Below are 21,841 nucleotides of genomic sequence, written 5' to 3'. Positions count from 1 at the left end.
ATTGTCAACAGAATGAAACAGGGACATTGAAAGTGGCACTTCTGAACCAAGGACGATCATGTGTAGCACGAAGATATCTTTCGAAACATTCAAATGGATGCAAAATATGAGCTCCAGATGGTGGCCGGAGTCCGTAACGTAAGTAATGTGTTCTTCATAAGAATAATATGTATCTTACCACATGCAATGTCTGCAAAGACTATTGCCGCTTTGCTATTTACTACGCGAAGCATTTTGTTATTGGTTTCAATAGTATGCTATCAAAGATGGACAGTTTGTAACGTATGTATTTTTCACCGAATGAAGCGATAATCGGTTGCCTTGCCATAACCAATTTTCGTAGTACCATGTATAGGGCAGTAGCGGTTCGTGGTCTATAAAACCAGCAGTTGCAGTATCAAAGGTACATGCCTATTCCCAGTGGTGCTATTCTAATTTCTTAACAACCGGTTCTATATATATATATATATATATATATACTGTATATATGTTTTAGTTTACGGATAAATAAATAGATATAATTCTCATGTGACATGTAACGACCTACACCCAAATATACTAATACAAGAGGGTGTGACGAAATTATGAAGCATTTCGAATATATTCGGAAAGAATATTGTCCAAGATAGACGGTTGCCAAAAAGTATTAGAAATACCTTCATCCAGAAATAGATCTACAATTGCTAATGGTCTGTACGTGTGTCAAATAGGCATAAATAACTCTCACCAGTTCACTCATATGATCCCAGTTCTCATTCTTGATATCTGAGCACTTGAGATTAAGGAATAAACGCCTATACCTTGTTCTGAGAGATTGTTAGGTATATTTAATCCTGTAACTGTAAGAATATCTAAGAAAAAAGATACTTAAAATAAAAAATTGCAGTTCCCCCACCTTCCATTAATCTTCGGGTATGTACAAAGCAAAGTAATGCTCTTCAAATAAGTCAATTGTTTTTGACTGTGAAAAGTCTGTATTCTACAAGCTCTCCCTTCCGCAATACACACACTTGCTACGCTAATAGAAATACAGAAGGTACAAAAATCTTATCTGCATAGTTTATTTTCGATTCCCGAAAATAGGTTCTGCTACATGAAGTTGGCAATGGCCAATTAGTTTTTGATATAAATTGTTTATAAATTGTGAACAAATAAATTTTAAATATTCGTGAACAAGCGATGAACAAACGATCTGCATGGTTCATCTTCGATTTCCGAAAATGAATTCTGCCGGGTTCACGCACATGATTTATTTGGTTTCTTTCTTTCACTTTTGGCTAGGTCATTTGTGTGTGTTTATGTCTGGGTACAACAAACGGTTCTGCAAACTCGAAATATTTTAACAACCGGTTCTAACGAACCAGTGCGAACCGGTTGAATAGCACCACTGCTTACGCGCGACTTTCACTCCACTCCCCCAACCTTGCTTCTCTTGTGTCTTTGCCTCTAAGCTCTACTGCTATGTTTATTGATTTAAGTATATTAACAATTACTGAACTAACATATCTTTTCTGTTTCCTTCCGAACAAGGTAGACAATCACTGTCATTGCACGTTTATACGTTATGCATATACGACATTTTTACAAAGATTTTGATAAACAAGAGATAAATAGAATGTAGCATGTGTTGTAAGGCACGAAAATAGAAACAGCAGGAGAGCATTATGGAAACATTAAAGGAAAAGAAAGAATATACATATATACAAAAATAAAGCTAAACAAAATTATTTAATTAAATAAATCGTACCTTATTTAAAAAGAAAGTCCATCCTTCGTTCTTTTCGAGCTGCAATTTTTTCTGTTACTTGTTGATTAAAATCTGGAATGCTGTTCACCAAGTCTCTCTCAATAGATAACATTGTCAACGCAGATAGTCTCTCTTCTGTCATGATATTCCGTAGAAAAGTCTTTATTCTCTTTAAGGTAGAGAAGCATCTCTTTGCCTCCGATGAAGTCATTGGAATAACGAGCAAAACCTTCAGAAGTTTGGTTATTTCAGAAAAGGTTATCTCAGTGTTATTGTGCTGGAAAAATTCTAATAAACTAACTAGTCCAGATATGGATGAAAACTCGGCAGTGTTATATATTATGGAAAGTTCGAAATGAAGCTGCTTTGCGTTGACGAATGGATAGAAGTCGCAAACGTTTTGAATAATTTCTTCTGGAAATTGCTTCCTGTATTCTCCAAACTTTTCATTACAGAATAAAGTTCCCGCCACAAGATGGCCAGTAAAACTAAATCTTTGTGTAACGTTACTAATAATCGCATCACATACTTCCTTCGCTTCCATGTTTAGTTGTGTGTTATCAGTTTTTCTTCTTTTCGGTGTCTCCGACGAAACTAAAGGCTCAATACCGATTTCTTCATTTCTTATTTTTTCAACACTTTCTACAAAAACTGAAATATACTTTTGAGTACCTACCACATCAATGTCCTTTCTTTGGAACTGTCCATACAAGATGTCAACATGAGGTAAAATTTTGTGAAACAGGATTAGCCAAAACACAAAGCTGCGTCTTGTAAGTGTGACAATGTGCGCTCTTGCCTTCTCAATTGTGCTCGAATTTTTAATGTCTTCATTATTTAGAGTATCTCTCAAACATTGAATTATTTCTTTTCTGTACAGAGAAATTGTATTAACGCTATGTGATTGGAAATTCCATCTTGTAGGAACAGACCGGAGAAGACTTTTCTTTACATCATCAAGTAATTTTGTACGCTGTGGACTTGTTGAGAAGAAGGAACAAACTCCCTGCAAAGTGGCAAAAAATATTCTAACATTTCATACCACTGAAGCAGCATTGAACATAATTAGATTCAGCTGGTAGGCATAGCAATGAACGTACTCGGCGTTTGGAAACTTGTTTTATAATTGCTTGTACTCCTTCAGACGCTCCGGACATTACTGATACGCCATCGTACGTCTGCGCAATTAATTTCTGTTGGGTCTCTTCTAACCTATGTTTTTCAAGTTCTTTTAACAGGCATGACGCCAAAGTTTTTGCATCGTGTTTAGAAGGTTCAAGGAAAGTCCAAAATCTTTCAACTGGTTTTCCATTCACTAAATGTCGATAAATGACGGCCATTTGAAAAGTATTAGTCACATCACTAGTTTAGTCTGCAATCACAGCTAAACATTCTGATTCTTTTATTTCTTGTGAGATTTTATTTTGTTCTGGCAAACTTTTAACATAATACTTAAAAGTTCATTTTGAATTGTTTTAGATGTTCCTTTAAAGACAGTAGCTTTCTCCAAATAAGTTTTCATGTCTGTGTCAAGTTCTGCACTGAAATCAAAGAGGCCACGAAAAACACCTGGGTTTGAAGATCCTTCTGTCCCGTCATGACCCCGCAACGCTAATACAAATGCACCACAAAAACGTACACAATTAATTGTAATATTTAGAATATAACGATTATGTCTTACTCTTTCGTTATGCAAAGCTATATTTCACCTATACTTACTGTCTAACTGCTGAGCTATATTGGCAATACCAAATAAAGCTAACTGTAATACATTTTTCATATGGGTATTTGTAGTCTGGTGTCCTTTAATTCGTTCACTCAAATGATTAATATCTTTTATGCCTATTTCAGTCCAAGCACATTCACCCCCAAAAAGTAAACAAGGAAAACAAAAGAAAGCATTTTTTCCTCAACTGGCTGCAACAAAGATGTCTGCAACTGGAAAGAAACAATACGACAGGATAGGAGCGCTGCAAGAATAAATGTGCTTTCCAATGTTAAGAAATAGGAGCTCTCTGCCGTATGCTCAATGCTATTGGATCCAGTGGCATCGTTTGTTGCCATTGGATATGTAATTCTCTTTCTTTCAGTTTTTTGACATGATTTTTTAAGAAATGCATTAATACTGTTTTGTGCTAAAGAGCAAAGGATTATTTTTACGAAAATATTATTTTAAAATGTAAAAAAAAAAAATAATAATAATCTTTGGAGATAAAAATCATATACGGTTGCACAACCGTGCAACACACACTACCAGCCGCCACTGGTATAGGGAAGACAATCCACATGCAAGTGTCCAAGGTACCGAATATCATATTAGTGTGTGGGCCAGTGTTTTACTTTGGCCGTACATGTTCCTCAATACCTGAAAAATACAATCTACTTACAGTAGAAACCATTACAGAACTTCTGCAGGAGACGGCACTTGACGAATTACTTATGTGGTTAATGCTGATTGGACTCCCGAGCACGTTAGCAGGCATATTCGCCTGCATTTGTATCAGACTACTTTGTCAGATGAATAGATCAAAGTGTTTTTTTCCCATGGCCTGTGCGGTCGCCAGAATTATATCAACTCAATTATTCTGTGTGAATTTATCTGAAGACAGTCGTAAACGCCAAACCTGTACAAGATCAGTAGCACTTACACCAAAGTGTGTGCAACTATTCGGGCACAGTCTACAATCTACGAACGTGTACGCCAGTCTCTGATATGACGTCGCATGAAGGACATTTCAGGGTAAATCCATATCAAATTAATCACTGATAGTTGCTAAAGAAATTTGTTATATTTTAAGTTTTGTACAAAGTTGTGTTACATTCAGAAAATTAAAAATAAGCGTTTATTTATTTATCTATATCTTGGAGGGCCATTTTTTTATAGGCACAAGTCTGTTTTGCACTTTACGAAGGTTGCCTTAAACGCTCTACCTCCGTTATTTTTGATTATATTGATTTCAAACAAAAACAATTTAAAAGATAGTTAAATGTACAGCATTTTATGTCCAGTGTATATTTAAGGCTACTACACTACAAATACCTTAAAAAAATGTTGAAGATCAAAGTTTGATAAACACAAATTATCATTTGTGAAATGAAAAAATAAAATAAAATAAAATAAAGGGAAAAATAAGTCTTGTTTTTGTTTGTTTGTTTTCATTGTATATCATCTTGTGAAAAAATGTAATACTTGAGAGTCTCACCCTTTCTTTGTCATGGGTCTTCAAACGTCGTGATTTTTCAAAAATCGTCTATGTTCAACCTGAATAATTTCAAAATTTCACGAAACAGTCGTTATTTGCATACTAACAAGTGATTAAAATTTGATTATTGAGATTTGACTAATTCCTGAGTTACTTTTTTTCTTTATGGGGCGAAATTCGATTTATTAGCAACAGTACTACAACTAAACTGATGGCTCATGTTTGGAATGAAATAGTTTGTTAAAAATTAAACGTTGTTTTGTCTTAAGTAGTTACTGAACTTACGAAGTTAATGAGGTAGTCGAGATTACTTTATTAGCTTACTGTTTAAGCAACTCAAATGACTACAAACAAAAATCACCTTTAATGTTCTACATAATTTTCATGGATATGTTTATAATTAATAAATAACGCTTTTGATATTCCATCTGTGTTTATTTTATATAACTGACGTTTTAAATACACTGTGTGTGTTTGTCTGGTTTGGGGACCTGTTATATAATTATTGTGACACGATTTTAATTTTTCATCGTTCTAGTTTTATATTTTAATATTTAACGATTAAATATTGTTACAGTTTCAGTTTGATTCAAATTTATATTAGCCCCCGCCAAGTGAACTTTGTGGTGGACAAACACCGTGTGCGTTGGTTTTCTCGGGGTTCTCCCGTTTCCTCCCACTTTCTTCATTCCACCATTTCATTCATTACTCATCATCACCGTCTCCTTTAGCCTAACCGGCATAACTGTGGGACGTAAAACTTAAAGATTTTCAAATTTATATTAACCGCTTTCATAATATTATAAATTCCTTTCGTTTTATTATTATTATTATTATGATAATAAGATACTCCAAATTCACTTATTTCAAATATTCTTCTTTGTTCAGTGTGTTATCGGGTAATTTCTAATAACCTTCTATATCCATTAGTGAATCTACACATCACCGACGCATTTTCAAACAAAGTTTTATGCTTTTTTTCTACTGCATGTTGCGCTAATGCCAATTTTCTGGTTGATATAATCCTATATGTCTTATGTGGTCCTCAGAGCTAGTTTTAATTGTACATCCCGTACGGTAAGCTGAGCCTTACCACCAAATACATAATTACGTAGGAGCTGCTACCCAATCCCCCCCCCCCCCCCGCTTGGAAAATAGTCTAAAACAGTGTGAACAGTCAGATCCTAGATTATTATAAAAAATCACAATAAAATAATCATAGAAAGTCGTTAATTTTTATCATTATTATTTTGGTGTTTTTGATCTATACGTTTTAAGACAGTTTCTGTGCGTTTTTATTTTCTTTAACTGAGGTTGTCAATCAATCTTCGTTGTCCAGGTAATGTATGTTTTCTTTGTGTGATTGGAAGTGTTCCGTTATATTATATTACCTGCGTAAATTCTCGGCATTCCGAATCATAGGTAAGAAGCAAATGAATATTTAGTCACAATTATAGGTCGTCCTCTAGAGTCTCAAACCTAGGACCAGTTTATAATCTAATCAGTGAGAAATTAATGTCACCTAAAACAGAGAACAGAAGCAATTTTAAAAGCAATCAGTTAAAAAGCTTGAATATAATCCGATACAAATGACTTGGATTGCTGGGTCTAGCAGAACTATAGCTAAATATAACGTATCAAACCATCATAAAGCTAAGTGAGTAAAGGAATAGCTAGAAACGCTTTATTCTCTATCAACTATTGTAAATAAAAGTCAATATATAACTTCCTGTTGTGTTAAATATATAACTTCCTGTAATTTCAGCATCCCAGACAAGAGTACCCATCCCCAAAAGGCTAAAGAGCAACCACCCAAATTTACCATTCTGCCCCCAAACGTACCTTTCATCCCTCAAACTAACTATTATTTAGTTTGATTGTACCATTTACAAGGAAAAATACCCGAATAGACTCTCATGGGTTCAACTTGCCCCTATTGTACCATTTACAAGGAAAAATACCCGAATAGACTCTCATGGGTTCAACCTGCCCCTCAAAACTCATAATGGGGATCCCTGATCTCAGACAAGTCATTGCTTTCGAACCACAAAAGCATTCTAAAAAATAAAAGGAAACGAAAATAGTATTAAACAAAAGGATTAAGAAATTCTAGTTCGATTCCTTCTTTGGACAGTACAAATTTTGACAGTTGAAACTTGTTTTCAAGATTACAGCCCGAATCTGTAATCTTCAGAACGTTGCAAACCCGTTGTCCTCATATGGATGAATGTTGATCTCTAGGGACGTTCGAGGCAGGACCATATTTAACACTTTTGCTAGCCTGGGCCTTTAAAAAATGCTGCCTCTCTCAATATCGATTAATTCCTGTGTAGAAAATTTGAGACACTGAGGAAGTGGAAGTAGTAAATAATATTAAAGTGGAAATGGCAAATAATATTAAAATGTAAAACAAATGTAAAAATGCAGTTCCATATCAGCAAGCACGTTCATAATAAATTCCTCAATTTCCAAAACTGGAGTATAAAAATTGGTTCTAGAAATTTTCCGCCTCCCTAGGCTATGGGTTTTGTTGATCCATGCTTAATACAGCCCTGTCCGAAGTTAAAGGATATGGCGAAGTAAGTCAGCATCAAAAGAAACTTCTGGGCACAAAGCTCAGAAGGGCTTAAATCGATACACTGATCATTTAATACAACTTTAATAAAACTTGGATGTAATTTCCTCTGACCTTCCAAAACAACCTTATTGTTTGGAGTTGCGGCTCATTAAGAATAAGGGACTAAATGGGGGTGGCTAGCAAGTACGAGCCTCCTTGAGGATAGCGAGTCCGAGCTGTTAGTAAACTCGAGCCTAATAAGGTCAATGAGTGCGAGATCGAGCTAGTGAAAATCTTACTTAAGATAGCGAGCTCGTGCCCGAATGAGTGCGAATCTAAGCTATCGTGATTCTCATAAGATTAGTGAACTCTAGCCGCATTGAGGATATTGAACCCGAGTAAACCCCGGTTTACTAAATGACAATCTTTACTTTGTTTTTCCTTTATTTCGAGCTTAAAATGTTTATAAACAGCTGAAGAGCTAGAATGGTCGTAATCAGCACGTGCTCGAATTATCTACAGCAGTTGTTTGCATATGTGATAAAACTTGCGCTCCTGTCTCAAAAATTCAGGTTATAATGAACGCCTGAATACTGAGCAATTACTTCTTCGTAAGCATTTACAAATATAAGATTGTCTGAAGCAATTTGGATAGATTGAATGAAAGGTGAACATGTATTCGAAGTGCATAGTGCGTCGTTTAATTATTATTGTGAATTGAATACATGGTCTTACCTTTTTCTTTCTTCATAGAAACATCGCAAAAGGCGAATGTTTTAATTGCACCAAATCATGACTGCTCGGAAGGGGATGCGAGAGGTTGTATTTCCAACACCCTCCCCAATTTCAGCATCAAGCAAGAAATATAAAAGCATCGAAATTTAGAGTTTTTTGTTTATGAAACTCTGTATATGTTCAGCTTAATACATATGGCCATTTTCAGAAGTCATGGCTACATTAAACTTCTTGCAAATGGGTAATTCTACAAACTGAAATCAACAGGTCGTGCGCTGATCTGTTGGATCCGGCTTAGCTCGATTTTGCCAACCTCTGGCTACGAGCATGTCGATAGTAAAAACTTTTCCAGTAAGTGGTGTTTTCTAAGTGCTAAATAATTAAAGAGGTGGAAAAAAATTGTATTAATTTTTAATTTCGCAATGTTTTGAGAATTGTAGAAAAATGGGAACGTGACTGATGAGCACCCAAACATAAAAATTCCACAAAGCACAACATGTTTGCTAACCTCAAAGTTGGGCAGTCCAAAATACAGAAAAGTATTGCCTCATTAACTATTCGTTGTTTTGTCTATTAGCTGCTTTTTTTCATATCGTGTGAGATTTACTGCATATTGATAGGAATGTTGCAAATTTCGTGCATCGCCATGTCTCGAAACTCGAAAGTATTTTCTCGAGACGAGTCTTGTCTTAAATCTTGATTCGCCTCCTCTCATGCGGATCTGTGAGCTCCTTATTAATAAGTAAACAAGTGTTCCAGAGTTCTCGAAAGTTCGGCTTCTATGGGAGGGAAGGAGAGCAACTTCTAGAGTATTTTTTCAATATCTAAAAATGACATTAACGTGGACTTCCTCATCATCACCAGGGTGTCTATCGGTCACGAAAAAGTCACGAAATCAGAAAACGGTCATGAAAGTAAAAAAAAAGTCATGAAATTTACCTTTAGGTCACGATCTTTTTTTATCTGCACAAATATAAGAACAGACTGAAAAATTTTGTTCTGTGAAACACCAAAATTCACTGCCAGAAATGTCTATAGCGGCTTTAGACGCTACCAAATCGCAAACAAAGCACGCTTCTGTCGCGTGCATGAAAATTCGGCCTAATTCGTACTCAAATTCGCTCCTGAGAATGTTAAGAAATTTTATAATCTGGTAAAGAAAAGGTCACGAAAAAGTCACAAAATTTCATTTTTTAATTTTAGTAGACACCCTGATCACATGCAAATAGCTAAACCGTTTGAAATGAAGTTGTAAACGAAGTTAGCATTTTCCTCTATCCGGTTTCTATCACGTCATTTTCAATAAAATTCATATCGTAAAGTGGATTGAAAATGTATGTTAAAATACACAAGTTTCTCACGAGCTTCTCATGTTTAATGAAAAGTTTATATACCAAGTTTAATCTCCTAACTTTTCGTGTCCCAGTGTTTAGAAAATTCAGCTTGTAAACAGAAGGATGGAAGCAATTTCTGTATTATTTTTTTACTGTAAATAGTAATGAATCGACTTCGTCTGTCACATCATCACCAAAAGACGGCTGTACCGCATGAAGTCAATTTTGGAACATAGTTAGCACTTGTCTTCAGCCAATTTTTACTATGTCAGTTTCATCCAATGCGCACCCTAAGAAAGACAAATAGGTTCGATTTGTTTGGTAATGTATTATTTCAAGAGCCCTCAAGTTAGGGGAAATGAACTTGGCGTGTATACTCATTAAAAATAACAGAACTCGCCTTCAGAGGTTTCCGAAAATTTCACTTTTAAAGAAAGGGAAAGAAAAATATTCTATTTTATTTTCAGATTTATATGTCATAATTTCACGAGAAAATGACTGAACCGTTTGAAAGGGATTTTTGAACATAATTAAAACTTGACTCTAGCTGGATTCCTATAAATTTACTCTCATCCTATGGAGAATAGAAGTTCAAAAAGTTCAAATATACATTTCAGATATTTTCCATAAACCTTATTCTTCTCGTGCGAAGAACGGGTATCTCAGCAAGTAATAGACATGAGTATTATTATTTTCGTTTTTCTGTGGACTATACAGTGTTTGCTCAAGACTTTCAGTAGGCTTTAGTGCTCTTATTCCCAGGGGCGTAAATAAGGGCCCCGCAGACCCTGCATTGCGGGGGGGCCTCATAACGTTAAGTGGGAAGTAGAGAAGGGGCCCCACCCCACGCTCTCTGCGGGGAGGCCCCCAAACGTTTAGTTACGCCACTGCTTATTCCTACTTTAATTTGGTAAACTCTATTTACGAAACCACAGTTTCAAAGCGCTATAATGAATTTTAAAAATTGGCGGTAGTGTTAGTAAATATATTTGTATTAGTCTTATATTTGTATGAAGCTCATAATTGTATCTATATTAGGTTTATTACAGTTCAAGAAAAATGCAGATATGGATGGTTTTATTCCTGATATGTCCGGTCGTACTGAAATCACAGAAGAAATATACCAAATAAAAATTCAAAGTCTCCCAGGAAACGCAATATATGAAGCATCATTGAAACATAATACCAAGGATCGGAGCTTCAAGATTAAGGTAAGAGTTAAAATTCCAAACTTCCAAAGAAATACAATTTGTTTGGCAGTATTTAATTTGAATCCATAACGGTGCAGGTAATTCTGCACTCGTTGCTCGGTTTTCTTTTCTAGTTGAAGACTCCTATAAATGAGTAATACCAAACCATTATTATTATATCTTATTTAGTTTTTTTTTCTGTTTACAAATGATTGCTGCACTTCTTTATTAAACATTCATTTTAGCTATGGCAATACTAGCAAATAGAACTTTAAAGCAACAACTATGATTTTCATAGTAAGTCTGGGCTTTGTTATTCTTTGCTTTTTTCTTTCGCTAATAATTGTCTCTAAAATTAGGATCAAGTATGCGAAATTCATTTTGTAATTATTGTTTACAAATAATAGCATAAAATATTTACAAACTTATTTAGATTCATACTGAAGAACTAATTTCTTCTGATCAACGAATTTTCCTCGTCTTCTTCGTTAAATTATAGAATTAGAAGATGTTTCATATACCTCCTAAGTTAGTTCTTACTATCTCTGGTGAAAGAGGTGAAAATTGTGAGAATTGCAACACCAAGAAGAAATAACGAGAATCCGTCTAAGCTTACACAATTTGTACGACACTTTATGCCATATAAACAAATGCAATTATCAGCGAAACTAGACATGCTTGGGCTTATCATCGACCTCGGTTTGGTGTATGTAGTAGTACCGCGAGGAAACTGTTCATACACCATTCACGTACAGAAGCGTAGGCAAGCGGACAAAAAAACTTGCGGCAAGGGTCACTGTGAATTGTCGACGTGAAAAGGTGCATTATAAGACGACAGCGTTCGACAGAGGGCCATGTTAAACCCAAGGGAACACAGCTTTTCTCAGTGCGAAATCGATACGCATATAGAGATAACGCGACAACAGTGATGCATATATGAAAGTAATGGACAGATGTGAACCTTATCTATTGCCGATCGGGCAGTGAACTGCACAATGTGATATATTTTGATTACAGACATCTTGTCCACATTGCCGTGGCGGACCGTACAGTGTCGTACACAATGTTAACTCTATGCCTGAGCACAATAAAGAATGAGAAGTTGCCTATCTTAACGATTCAGCACCATCTACTGAATGCTACGCATATCTTTGTGTCAGCCTTCATTGACCCAGAACAACAAAATTCACAGGCAACAGTGGGACGTGAGCAGCAACGCTATGGTTCTCATTGGCAGGAGTGGTCGTGTTTTCGGAATGACAGAAACACTATGTGCCCTCGAATATACTTTAGCATGTCTGAATAAGAAAAAAATAAACTCGGTTGTGGTCACCGTTCCCTATAGATACGATTTTCCGCATCGTCCAAATGGAACCTTGAATAGGCAAATTTTTCAATTCAATAACAGTGCTGAATGCATAGGTAAAATTTTCAAAAATGTGGAATTTATAAACACCAGTCGTTTTCCAAGGTATCATTTTACAAACCATGGATTACATTTAAATAACGCAGGTAAAAATGTACTTTGTCGCATGATACTACATACTGTACAATCAAAGAGGCTTCAAAAAAACTGAATGGTATTGAAATTGTAATTCAGGAATCCAATATTTTTACTATAGCTAACGGCAAAAATAAAAGTCATTATTTTAATACGAAATTGGCCTCTACAAGTGATACTATGATTGTGGACAAGGGTATAAATAACCTCACCGGCACTCAAGAAAGGTCAAAAAATCCAAAAACTATTATTCGCTTGCTAATCCTGAATTCCAATTTCCTAAGCAAAAGAATAAAAATACTGTCACTCCTTCATATGAGACTCATGTTTCCTCTATAGCACATTATAATGATCCCGATCATTCTTCTATGGCGAAACATAAGTCCAATAGTGTCTTAAGCTCTACTCAACATAGTCAACTAGAGATTTTTCATCAAAATGTACAAGGGCTTAGCTCAACAAAGAAACTTATATTGGAAATTTTATTTAAAAATATGCAGGAACCTAGTCTAATTTGTTTAACAGAACATTGGAGAAAACAAAATGAACTTGGTCTTATTAATATTCTTAATTATAACCTAGCTGCAAGTTACTGTAGAACAAATATGGAACAGGGAGGATCCTGTATATTTTCACGATCAGATATATTAATTAAAAAGGTAACGAAATTTGAAAAACTAAATATAGATAAACATTTTGAGGCATCCATTGTTGAATTATTATCGTATAAGGTAGTAGTTATATGTATATATAGAACCCCAGAGAGTGATGTAAATATGTTTATCAGAAATTTAGAAAATATTATTTCATATTATGAAACGAAGACGAAGGATGTAGTTGTAGTGGGTGATGTAAATATTGATTTTTTGGACCATAATTCTATTGATGGTCAATTGAAAATATTACTACTTAGCCATAATTTAGAATCAATAGTTAATGAACCAACGCGAATAACGGAAAATTCACAATCTGCCATCGATCAGGTGATTGTAAACAAAATGAAATTCGATTGCTTCGTTAATGTTTTCAATAGCGGGTTTTCTGATCATAGAGCACAAATAGCCACTGTGATCTCTTACAATGCAAATGTGTTAGTTAATCCACAAAACAAAAAAACTGGCTGTTCAAAAATAATAAAAATGAGAAAAAGAAATTTCAGTGAAGACAATATTTTACAATTTAATAAGTGTCTTGAATCCGAGGACTGGTCAAGTGTAATGTCAAAATCATCTTATTCGGTGAACGATAAGTTTAGTATATTTTTCAGTAAATTTAAGCTGATATTTGATCAGTGTTTCCCATACGCAACGTCTATAATCAAGAACAATAAACAAAAGAAATGGATGACGCAAGGTATTATGGTGAGTAGTAAAAAGATGAAGTCACTAAATCATCTTAGCAAAACTACTAAGGATAATAGTATTAAGATTTACTGTAAAAATTATAAAAACATATATAAAAAGGTAATACAACAAGCCAAAAAGTCCTATTATAATAATGTAATTTCTAATGCAGAAAACAAGACCAAACTGGCCTGGAAAATAATTAAAGAAGAAACAAATCAAAAACCACAACATGTTCAAAATACTGAAATAAAACTCGCGAACGGCAAAAACTGTAAAGATCCTCATGTTATTGTTGAGCTTTTCAACTCTTACTTCAGCAATATAGTTACTAACCTACTTAAATCGCAAACACTATCGAATGATATTAAGAATAACCCTAATCGAATTAATCAAATAAGTAGTTCTTTATTTATAATTCCAACAAATCCTTCTGAAATGATATCAGTAGTAAGGAATTTTAAATACGGATCATCAAGGGGACCAGATGACATCCCGGAATTTATAATCAAAAGATATTGTACAGCCTCTGTCTCACATAATTAATGACTCATTCCCAGATAGAGTATATTCCCAGACAGCCTGAAATGGGCCCTTATAAAACCATTACACAAAAGGGTGACAAAAAGAAATGCGAAAATTACAGACCAATAGCTCTCTCCTCTAAATTTTCGAAAATTATAGAATCCATAATGAACAATAGATTAATTACGCATTTGGAACGTAACAATGTTTTATCTGACTCGCAACATGGTTTTCTTAAAAATAGATCCACATCTACAGCTGTCCTTCATTTCTTGCAAGAAGTAGTAGACTCAATAGAAAGTAAATCATACCCACTATCTATATTTTGCGACTTAAGTAAAGCTTTCGACTGTGTCAACCATTCGTTACTTTTAAGTAAATTAAATGCATATGGAATAAGAGGTGTTGCTAACCAATGGTTTCAAACTTACCTTACAAATAGACAACAGTTTGTAGAGATAAATTTCATTAATGAAGGCAACTTTTATATCGAAACTCACAGATCATCACCTTCTATGGTTAACATCAGTCTTAGGACCAATATTATTTCTTTTATATGTTAATGATCTACCACTTTATATCACCCATGGTAAGTTATTTCTTTATGCAAATGACACAAATATACTTGTAAAAGGAATTAATTTAACTGAGCTGCAAAATAATGTAAATATAACAGCAAGAGAGCTCGAAACTTGGTTACACCACAATAACTTAATTATTAACACCGAAAAAACCAAATGTTTATATTTTTTCCCAACTAATTCATCATCGATTAAACCTTCGTTTACAATTAATAATAATAATGTGGAATGTGCTTCAAATACGAAATTCTTAGGATTAAACCTAGACGACAAACTTAAATGGAAACATCATATAAACAATTTATGCCAAAATTTATCTTCTATTGTTTATATGGCTTATACACTTTCCTTTGTTCTTAACCTAGACACTTTAATTTCATTATATTATGCGTCATTTTATTCCCGAGTACAGTACGGTATTGCCTTCTGGGGTGTCACTAATGATTCGTTTACAATATTTAGATTACAAAAGAAACTAATCCGTATCATTACACATTCCCATTTTCGTAGTAGTTGTAGAAGTAAATTTCGTGAACTCAGATTACTTGCGATACCGAGTTTGTATATATATGAGGTATTAAAATTAGTCAGAAAAAATATAGATAACTACTTAACGCATGCCGACGTACATAAATATAGAATTAGAAACTGTGATAAATTTGTAATACCGTCACACAGAACAAGTATGTTTGAAAAAACTACATTTTATAGAGGTGCGGTGCTATATAATAAATTACCAAGAGAATTGAAATACATAAAAGATGATATAAAGTTTTGAGAGAGGTTAAAAATATGCTAATTTGTAAATCTTATTATTCTGTAGATGAGTATATAGGTGAATAATTCTTTATTATTTCTGAAGGCAATAAAACTTGGTATGTAGATATATTTTAACCATTAGATTAAATAATAAATCTTTATTTTTTCCTTCTTTTATTGTAAAAAAATTTTAGTTTTTATATTCGTATGCTTATAGTTTGTTTGTATGTGTTTATTAACTCTGTATTTAACCAATGTATTATTGTGAAATGACATGTTCTATACCATATGTACAAATTTGTGTACTTTGTATGGTCAAATGAACGGAAATAAATCATATCAAAAATCAAATCAAAACCATAGACAGAATGGTCATATATAAAATATGTACGATCTGAAGTCATATGCTTTTGATTACCAAATGTGTAATCGTCATAAACGACTTGCATGCTTTAATCACGAGTCTTATTCTGTATCACCCGATTAAAATATAGTTTCAAAATGAATAGACAGGATGTTGCAAAATATCATTTTCAACAGGTCAGAGATAGTACATTAATTTAAATAGAAGAGAAAAATTATGTAGCAAATCTGGGTTTCATAGTTTTCCCGTTAGGGACACATGAAGTGGGGTTGCTTAACAAGTTTTTAATCTCTTTACTTGGAGTCAGGCTAAAAATTAAAAAAAGTAAAAGAAAGAAGGAAAATAAAACGAGACAAGTGACTCATTATTTTGAAGAATAACTTTGTTGTTTATTAACAAATATTTTATCCGGAGCGTTAGTAGGCGGGGAATCTCAAACATTTTAAACAGGACGAATGGTCAAATGGCATAATATAAAAGCTCTTGACAAAAGAATACTGTGAACCACATTTTGGTAATGGCGTACGCAAGGAGGGTTTCGGAGTTTAATCCCCCTTTGAACAAGATATTATGCAATAATAAGTAAGCACATGTATACGAACTCCTGAAATTATATCAAGTTTGGAGCTTGAACCCTGCCTTGACGAACTTCTGCATACTCGACTGGTGTGTATGAAGTTCGTTGTCACCTCCTGAATTGTCGAAACGACTGAAAATACAAAGAACACATATTTAAGTTCTGAATTTGACTGATTATTGACTTATTTTTACTCTGAACTTAGGAGTTCTAGTTCCAGTTGTTGTTATGACATCGACAGATGGAATTGAAGATGGAAAGTGCTAACAACTAAAAATCAACTTCCGGTTTTTTTCTTATTGAAAATTACATTCAAAACTGTAAAGTCTTTGTCGATTGTCCGCTATAGTCTTTTGCAAAATCTGCGTGGTGTTCGGAAGCAAGCACATGTAATACTGCACCATTATAATTTCCATTGATATATATATATATGTTTCATTTACTATATATATATATATATATATATATATATATATATATATATATATATATAGTAAATGAAACTTGTAGCAACTCCATGTAATTTTCTGGGTTCACAAGATTTAATAAGAAGTTTCTGCATAAGTAGGCATAAACATACAATGAAATAAGCATCATTTTAAAGACAATTTTATACAGAATGCAAACTAAGTTACGTAAGTTCACTGTATCTACAACAATGGGTGATACTTTACAAAATGTGACGTTAAATGTAACACAAATCAGCCTTCCGAATGTTCATTTCATGGCCAATCCGGTCTAGCTTACTATGAAGTCCGCGCTCGAATACTTAGCTTTTTTTTAAAAAAAAAAAAAACAAAAAAACAAAACGTGTTTAAAACATGAAAAAGTTGTTCAAGATTTTTTAAACATGTTTTGAACATTTTGAATAGTTTAAAACATATTTCAAAATCGTGTCATAACGTATTTGTTAACACTTTTTGCTCTTTACTTGACACCGATCTTTCCATTTATTTTTATCCTGGTTAAGACTACTGCATTGCGTTGGGTATAGAATATTTCAGTATAGATCAGTAATCCTCAACTTATTTCATATTGACTCCCTTTTATTACACCTTCTTGCCAGTGACTCTCGTAAGTAATTTCTTGGTTGTAATAAGCTTTTTAGGTAGATTTTAAATTTCTACGTCCCATGGAGATTTCACACAATCTATCAATATACATGGTGAAACAAAAATCCTTACCACCCGTGTGCGTTGAGAACGGGTTGAGGGAGAATGATGAAACTTGCAGTGGTGTATATTATTACCTGATACTAACCTGATATAAAAGTACTATATTATTACATATGTATCACTGTATTCTGTCAAATGTATTCTTATAATTGACATTCTCTGTGTCATTAGTCATCATCGCCGTATTTACGTCATTATCATCATAATAATGCATTTTTGTTTAAATAAACTACTAACAATTACTAATACTTCTAAATTTTTATTGCAAAATATTTTTACATGTAAGTTTGTCAATTTGTAACATAATACTGCCTTTCAAGCAGGGAAAAATATAGAATAAAACAAAATTTGGAAAGCGTTACGGTAATGACAAATAAATCTACTGAGTTTGGGAACTTTGTCGAGTATTAAAATACAAACGTTCCTGCGCTGCTCTGCATAAGGTATATTTGTCACATTATATGAGAGAGACATTTTTAAGAAAAAAAGAATCATTCAAAATAGAAATAAAAAAATTTCAGATTTGCACCTTCAATTTCAACCCTGATCGTCAAACGGCTCATATACCCTCATCTGCTGTATAACCAAAAAAAGTGTCATAAGATAGATTGACGTGTTATACGATCACATTTAGATGAGACTTAACCTTTATGTATGAAGGTGACCAAGAAAGTTCTGTCGCTTTTTGTGGAGGTCTGTGTTGAATCGGTCCTCACCGTGAGTTGAATGCGAATGGAGATAAGGCGGTCAGTTTTTGGTGTGGGTATATCCAGCATACTACCTGGTTGTGGTAGTTAATTTATACCGTGAACTTGCGTAAGGACGGAGTGAACATGGGACGTTCATAGAGCGTCATAAGGGCGTGTATGCTATACGAGTTCAAACTGGGGTCAAACGCCGCTGCAGCGGGGCGGAAGATATACCAGGCCTTTGATGAGTGTGTCGTGACTACGCGGACAATGCAGCGGTGGTTTAACAAGTTTAAGAACCGTGACGAAACACTGGAAGACGCACCACGAGCCGGAAGACCAACACATGTACAAAATGAATATCTTCAAGAAGCAATTGAGGCGAACAGTGGCCAGAAGGTGAGGAACTGTTACTACGATTCAGTATGAGTGGAGAAACCATTCGGCAGCACCTCCATCAACTTGGGAAGCAAGTTGGGTCGATGAGTCCCACACGATTTGACTCTGGGCCAGAAGGCAACGCGAGGAGCACTGCATCAGAAGAAAGTCCTCCTGTGTGTTTGGTGGACTGCTCGCGGCATCGTGCATTGGGAAATGCTACCAGCTGGTCAGAGCATCAATGCAACTGTGTACTGTCAGCAGTTGCGCCGTGTTCAAGAAAAACTCAAAATTCCGAAGCCAACACTTCTGAATTGCAAAGGGGTCCTTCTGTTACAGGACAACGTTAAGCCACACGTGGCTAGCGTTGTCCTGTACCGGAATACCATTTTACGCCTTGAATGAAAACACTATTACATCCGCCATACTCCCCGGACATTGCACTGTCCGATTATCACCTGTTCCATTCCTTGGACAATCACCTTAAGGGACGCCTGTTGAAATTCCTAGTAAAGGTGCAAAATGCACTTGATATCTTCGCTTCACGGCCCACCAAGTTCTACCGCGATGGAATCCATGGCTTTTCAGAACATTGGCAGAAGGTCGCTGATGCTGATGGGGACTATTTTGATCTTCCAACTACGTCTTAGGTGACATACCGATGTTCGAAAGTGGTGCGTGAAAAAGCGATAGAACTTTGTCGATTACCGTTATAGATACATATCTGGCCGAAGGCCTGTATATTGCAGCTTAACTAAATGAAATTTAAAAGTAAGTGCTGTTGTAAGTTTTATTATTATTTCTTTATTCTGTATGTATCTAAATTTCATTGGGCTGTTTACTTCTTTTGCAGGTAGAAGATATAAGCAGGATTAATAAATATGGAGAACAAGCACATTGTGTTGATAATGCAGCACTTGAACACTTACGAAAATTCTGCTATTGTGTAGCACCGCCAGCTACTTAAAGAAAATATTTTTTTCTAAGATAGGTTTCGTTCATGTCATAAAATTTTCTCATCAAATAAAAAGTTCAAGGAATTTTTTATTAACGGAAAAATATATGTGTATATTGTAATATTAAGAAATTGTGATCGTCAGAAACAAAGGCTGGTGATAAATGACATATGTGTAATAATTTGTTGATATTAGTTAATATTTTCTTGTAAAGAAAAAATAATTAAAGTCTCTGATGATACTAAGTGTGAAGTATACGTAAGAGCCAGGCATTTGTGTTAACTGTATAAGAATAAGTCTTGTAACAAAAAATTGTTTTATTTGGTGAAGATAAAATTAACCTGCGGTATAAGAGCAGTATTTTATAACACGCATTTTGTACCATTCGGTCTCTTATATATATGTTTATGGTGTGTACCAAGTTGTCTCTGTAACTGAATGTTCTCTCAGAAATTAACTGGTAGAAACCGCTGTTTGATCAAACTTGTCATTTTAGTCTGAATTTGAAAATTAAAATGTAAACATACAGTAGATGGGCGTTTAAGTACTTATCTACCAGTATACACTTTTCTAGATGTTGTAAGTAGTATTTGTATGGTTTTCACTCTTTAATATGTGTTTAAACAGTTCAGAGAAATTAATAATAATTTTCAAGTATCCGTAATCATCCCGGTGAATTTCGCTGTCATCTGTTATGTATATAAGTAATAATTCAATAAAGCGTTAAGTTAGCTTTTCTTGTAAATAATGTTCATGAAACTTATGAACTTTGTTAATAAAAATATTATCCACAAAAGAAGAAATTTCTGATAAATGCATGAATATAATGTCTATTAACATCTTTGTGACATGAACATTTGTATTACGAGAGGATGTTTGACTTATTTAGTTTGTGGTAAGCTCCATTTGCACTTACTACCTCATACACATCAGTTTGTACAAACTTAAGAAAGATTGTTTATCGAACATGTCAAAGACGTAATACGTTTACAAATCAATTAAAGAAAAACTTATTTCAAGGTGTTCGTCGTATGTGAGTAATAAGAGTTGTAGTGTTATCACTAGAAAATCTTCGGAAAGATTTTCTCATATTTTATCAAGATACAATACATATTACTGTTTGTGGGAATTTCAGTACTAGAAACTAATCATACAAAGCGAATGAATTTGTAAGAATCACAAATGATTATATTATTAAATGTAAAGACTAATACAATATTAACAACAAAAGTCAGCATCTATGAATTGCAATAAGATCTTCTACGTGTTATGGCATCGAATCAAAGATACTTTGGGTGAGTCAGTAGGTAATTGCATACTAAACAGCTCGTATGAATGAATTCCTTGGTACTACACAGTTTCTGAAGGGCTTTAACGGGCTTGCCGAATGCTAATATCCCAGACTTGTTAGAAAAGAACATTAAGATTTCGTACCGTGCCGAGACTAAGACTAAGACTTGAACATGTTAGGCACTGTGCTCCTAAAAAATATAGTGTCAGGAATGACCTGAAGGAAACTTTTGCCAGAAGGAATATAGCTTCTGCCTCTGCAATTAAGGTCATTTCTTACAGATGTCGTAGTGAAGTAGCAATATGTTCCACAAACACTAGTTTGTGGAGGAGATTACGTGAATATCTTCGGTTAATGAGTGCTGACGTTAGGGCTTAAAAATCATAGCATCTAGCCACATTTTAAAACTGGCTGACTGTTACATATGACCGGAAATTCTTTAGTGTCTTTCTTTTATACCTTTGATGACAGAATGATAGATCGGAGAGCTAATGATCATAATGTTTCTTCAGTATGTTTTTTATGTAACTACCATGTAAGTACCTTATATATATCTATATGTATGTACATATTGTCTATGACCACTTGTCTATTCCTTTTGAGATAAGAAGACAAATAAAATATTTCCGTATTTAAATTCAAGATCCTTTATTGACTGGTGGTATTTTCAGCTTTTCTCTCAAAGTGATTCTATTCAGGCAGAGTGTGCTAGTTTCTTAAATAGTGTGTGCTGAGTTTTGAACCAGATTGATTCGATACACAAGACAATACAAAACTTCCGTTCCAATTGCTTTTTTTTCTTAAAAAAAAAAAAAATCCCTTTACTCTCAAAATGATGCATATTTTAAAAAAGAAGCCTTATATATATGGCATTATTCCCTTTCTAAAATTAAGAAAATAGCTTGTATCAAAATACTAAATAGTGCGAAAATTAAA

The 21,841-nt window shown here is 34.2% G+C and overlaps 1 protein-coding gene across 7 annotated transcripts in view; it reads left to right on the top strand.

Annotated features, from left to right (window-relative positions):
• Positions 1–21,542, top strand: part of LOC145693379 (uncharacterized) — a 376,924-nt gene extending 355,382 nt beyond the window's left edge. For all 7 annotated transcript variants that reach the window (XM_081769325.1, XM_081769321.1, XM_081769322.1 and 4 more), the window contains 2 exons: positions 10,615–10,787; positions 19,512–21,542. In XM_081769325.1, the coding sequence (XP_081625451.1) occupies positions 10,615–10,787; positions 19,512–19,625 (287 nt within the window). In that variant the 3' untranslated portion in view covers positions 19,626–21,542. The remainder of the gene's footprint in view (positions 1–10,614; positions 10,788–19,511) is intronic.
• Positions 21,543–21,841: the final 299 nt, after the last annotated feature.

The sequence above is a fragment of the Thermobia domestica genome, chromosome 8 (genome assembly GCF_964235325.1).
Source record: "Thermobia domestica chromosome 8, izTheDome1.hap1.1, whole genome shotgun sequence".
NCBI lineage: Eukaryota > Metazoa > Arthropoda > Insecta > Zygentoma > Lepismatidae > Thermobia > Thermobia domestica.
Note: the sequence above shows the minus strand (reverse complement) of the source record. Positions and strands in the feature narration are given on the sequence as shown.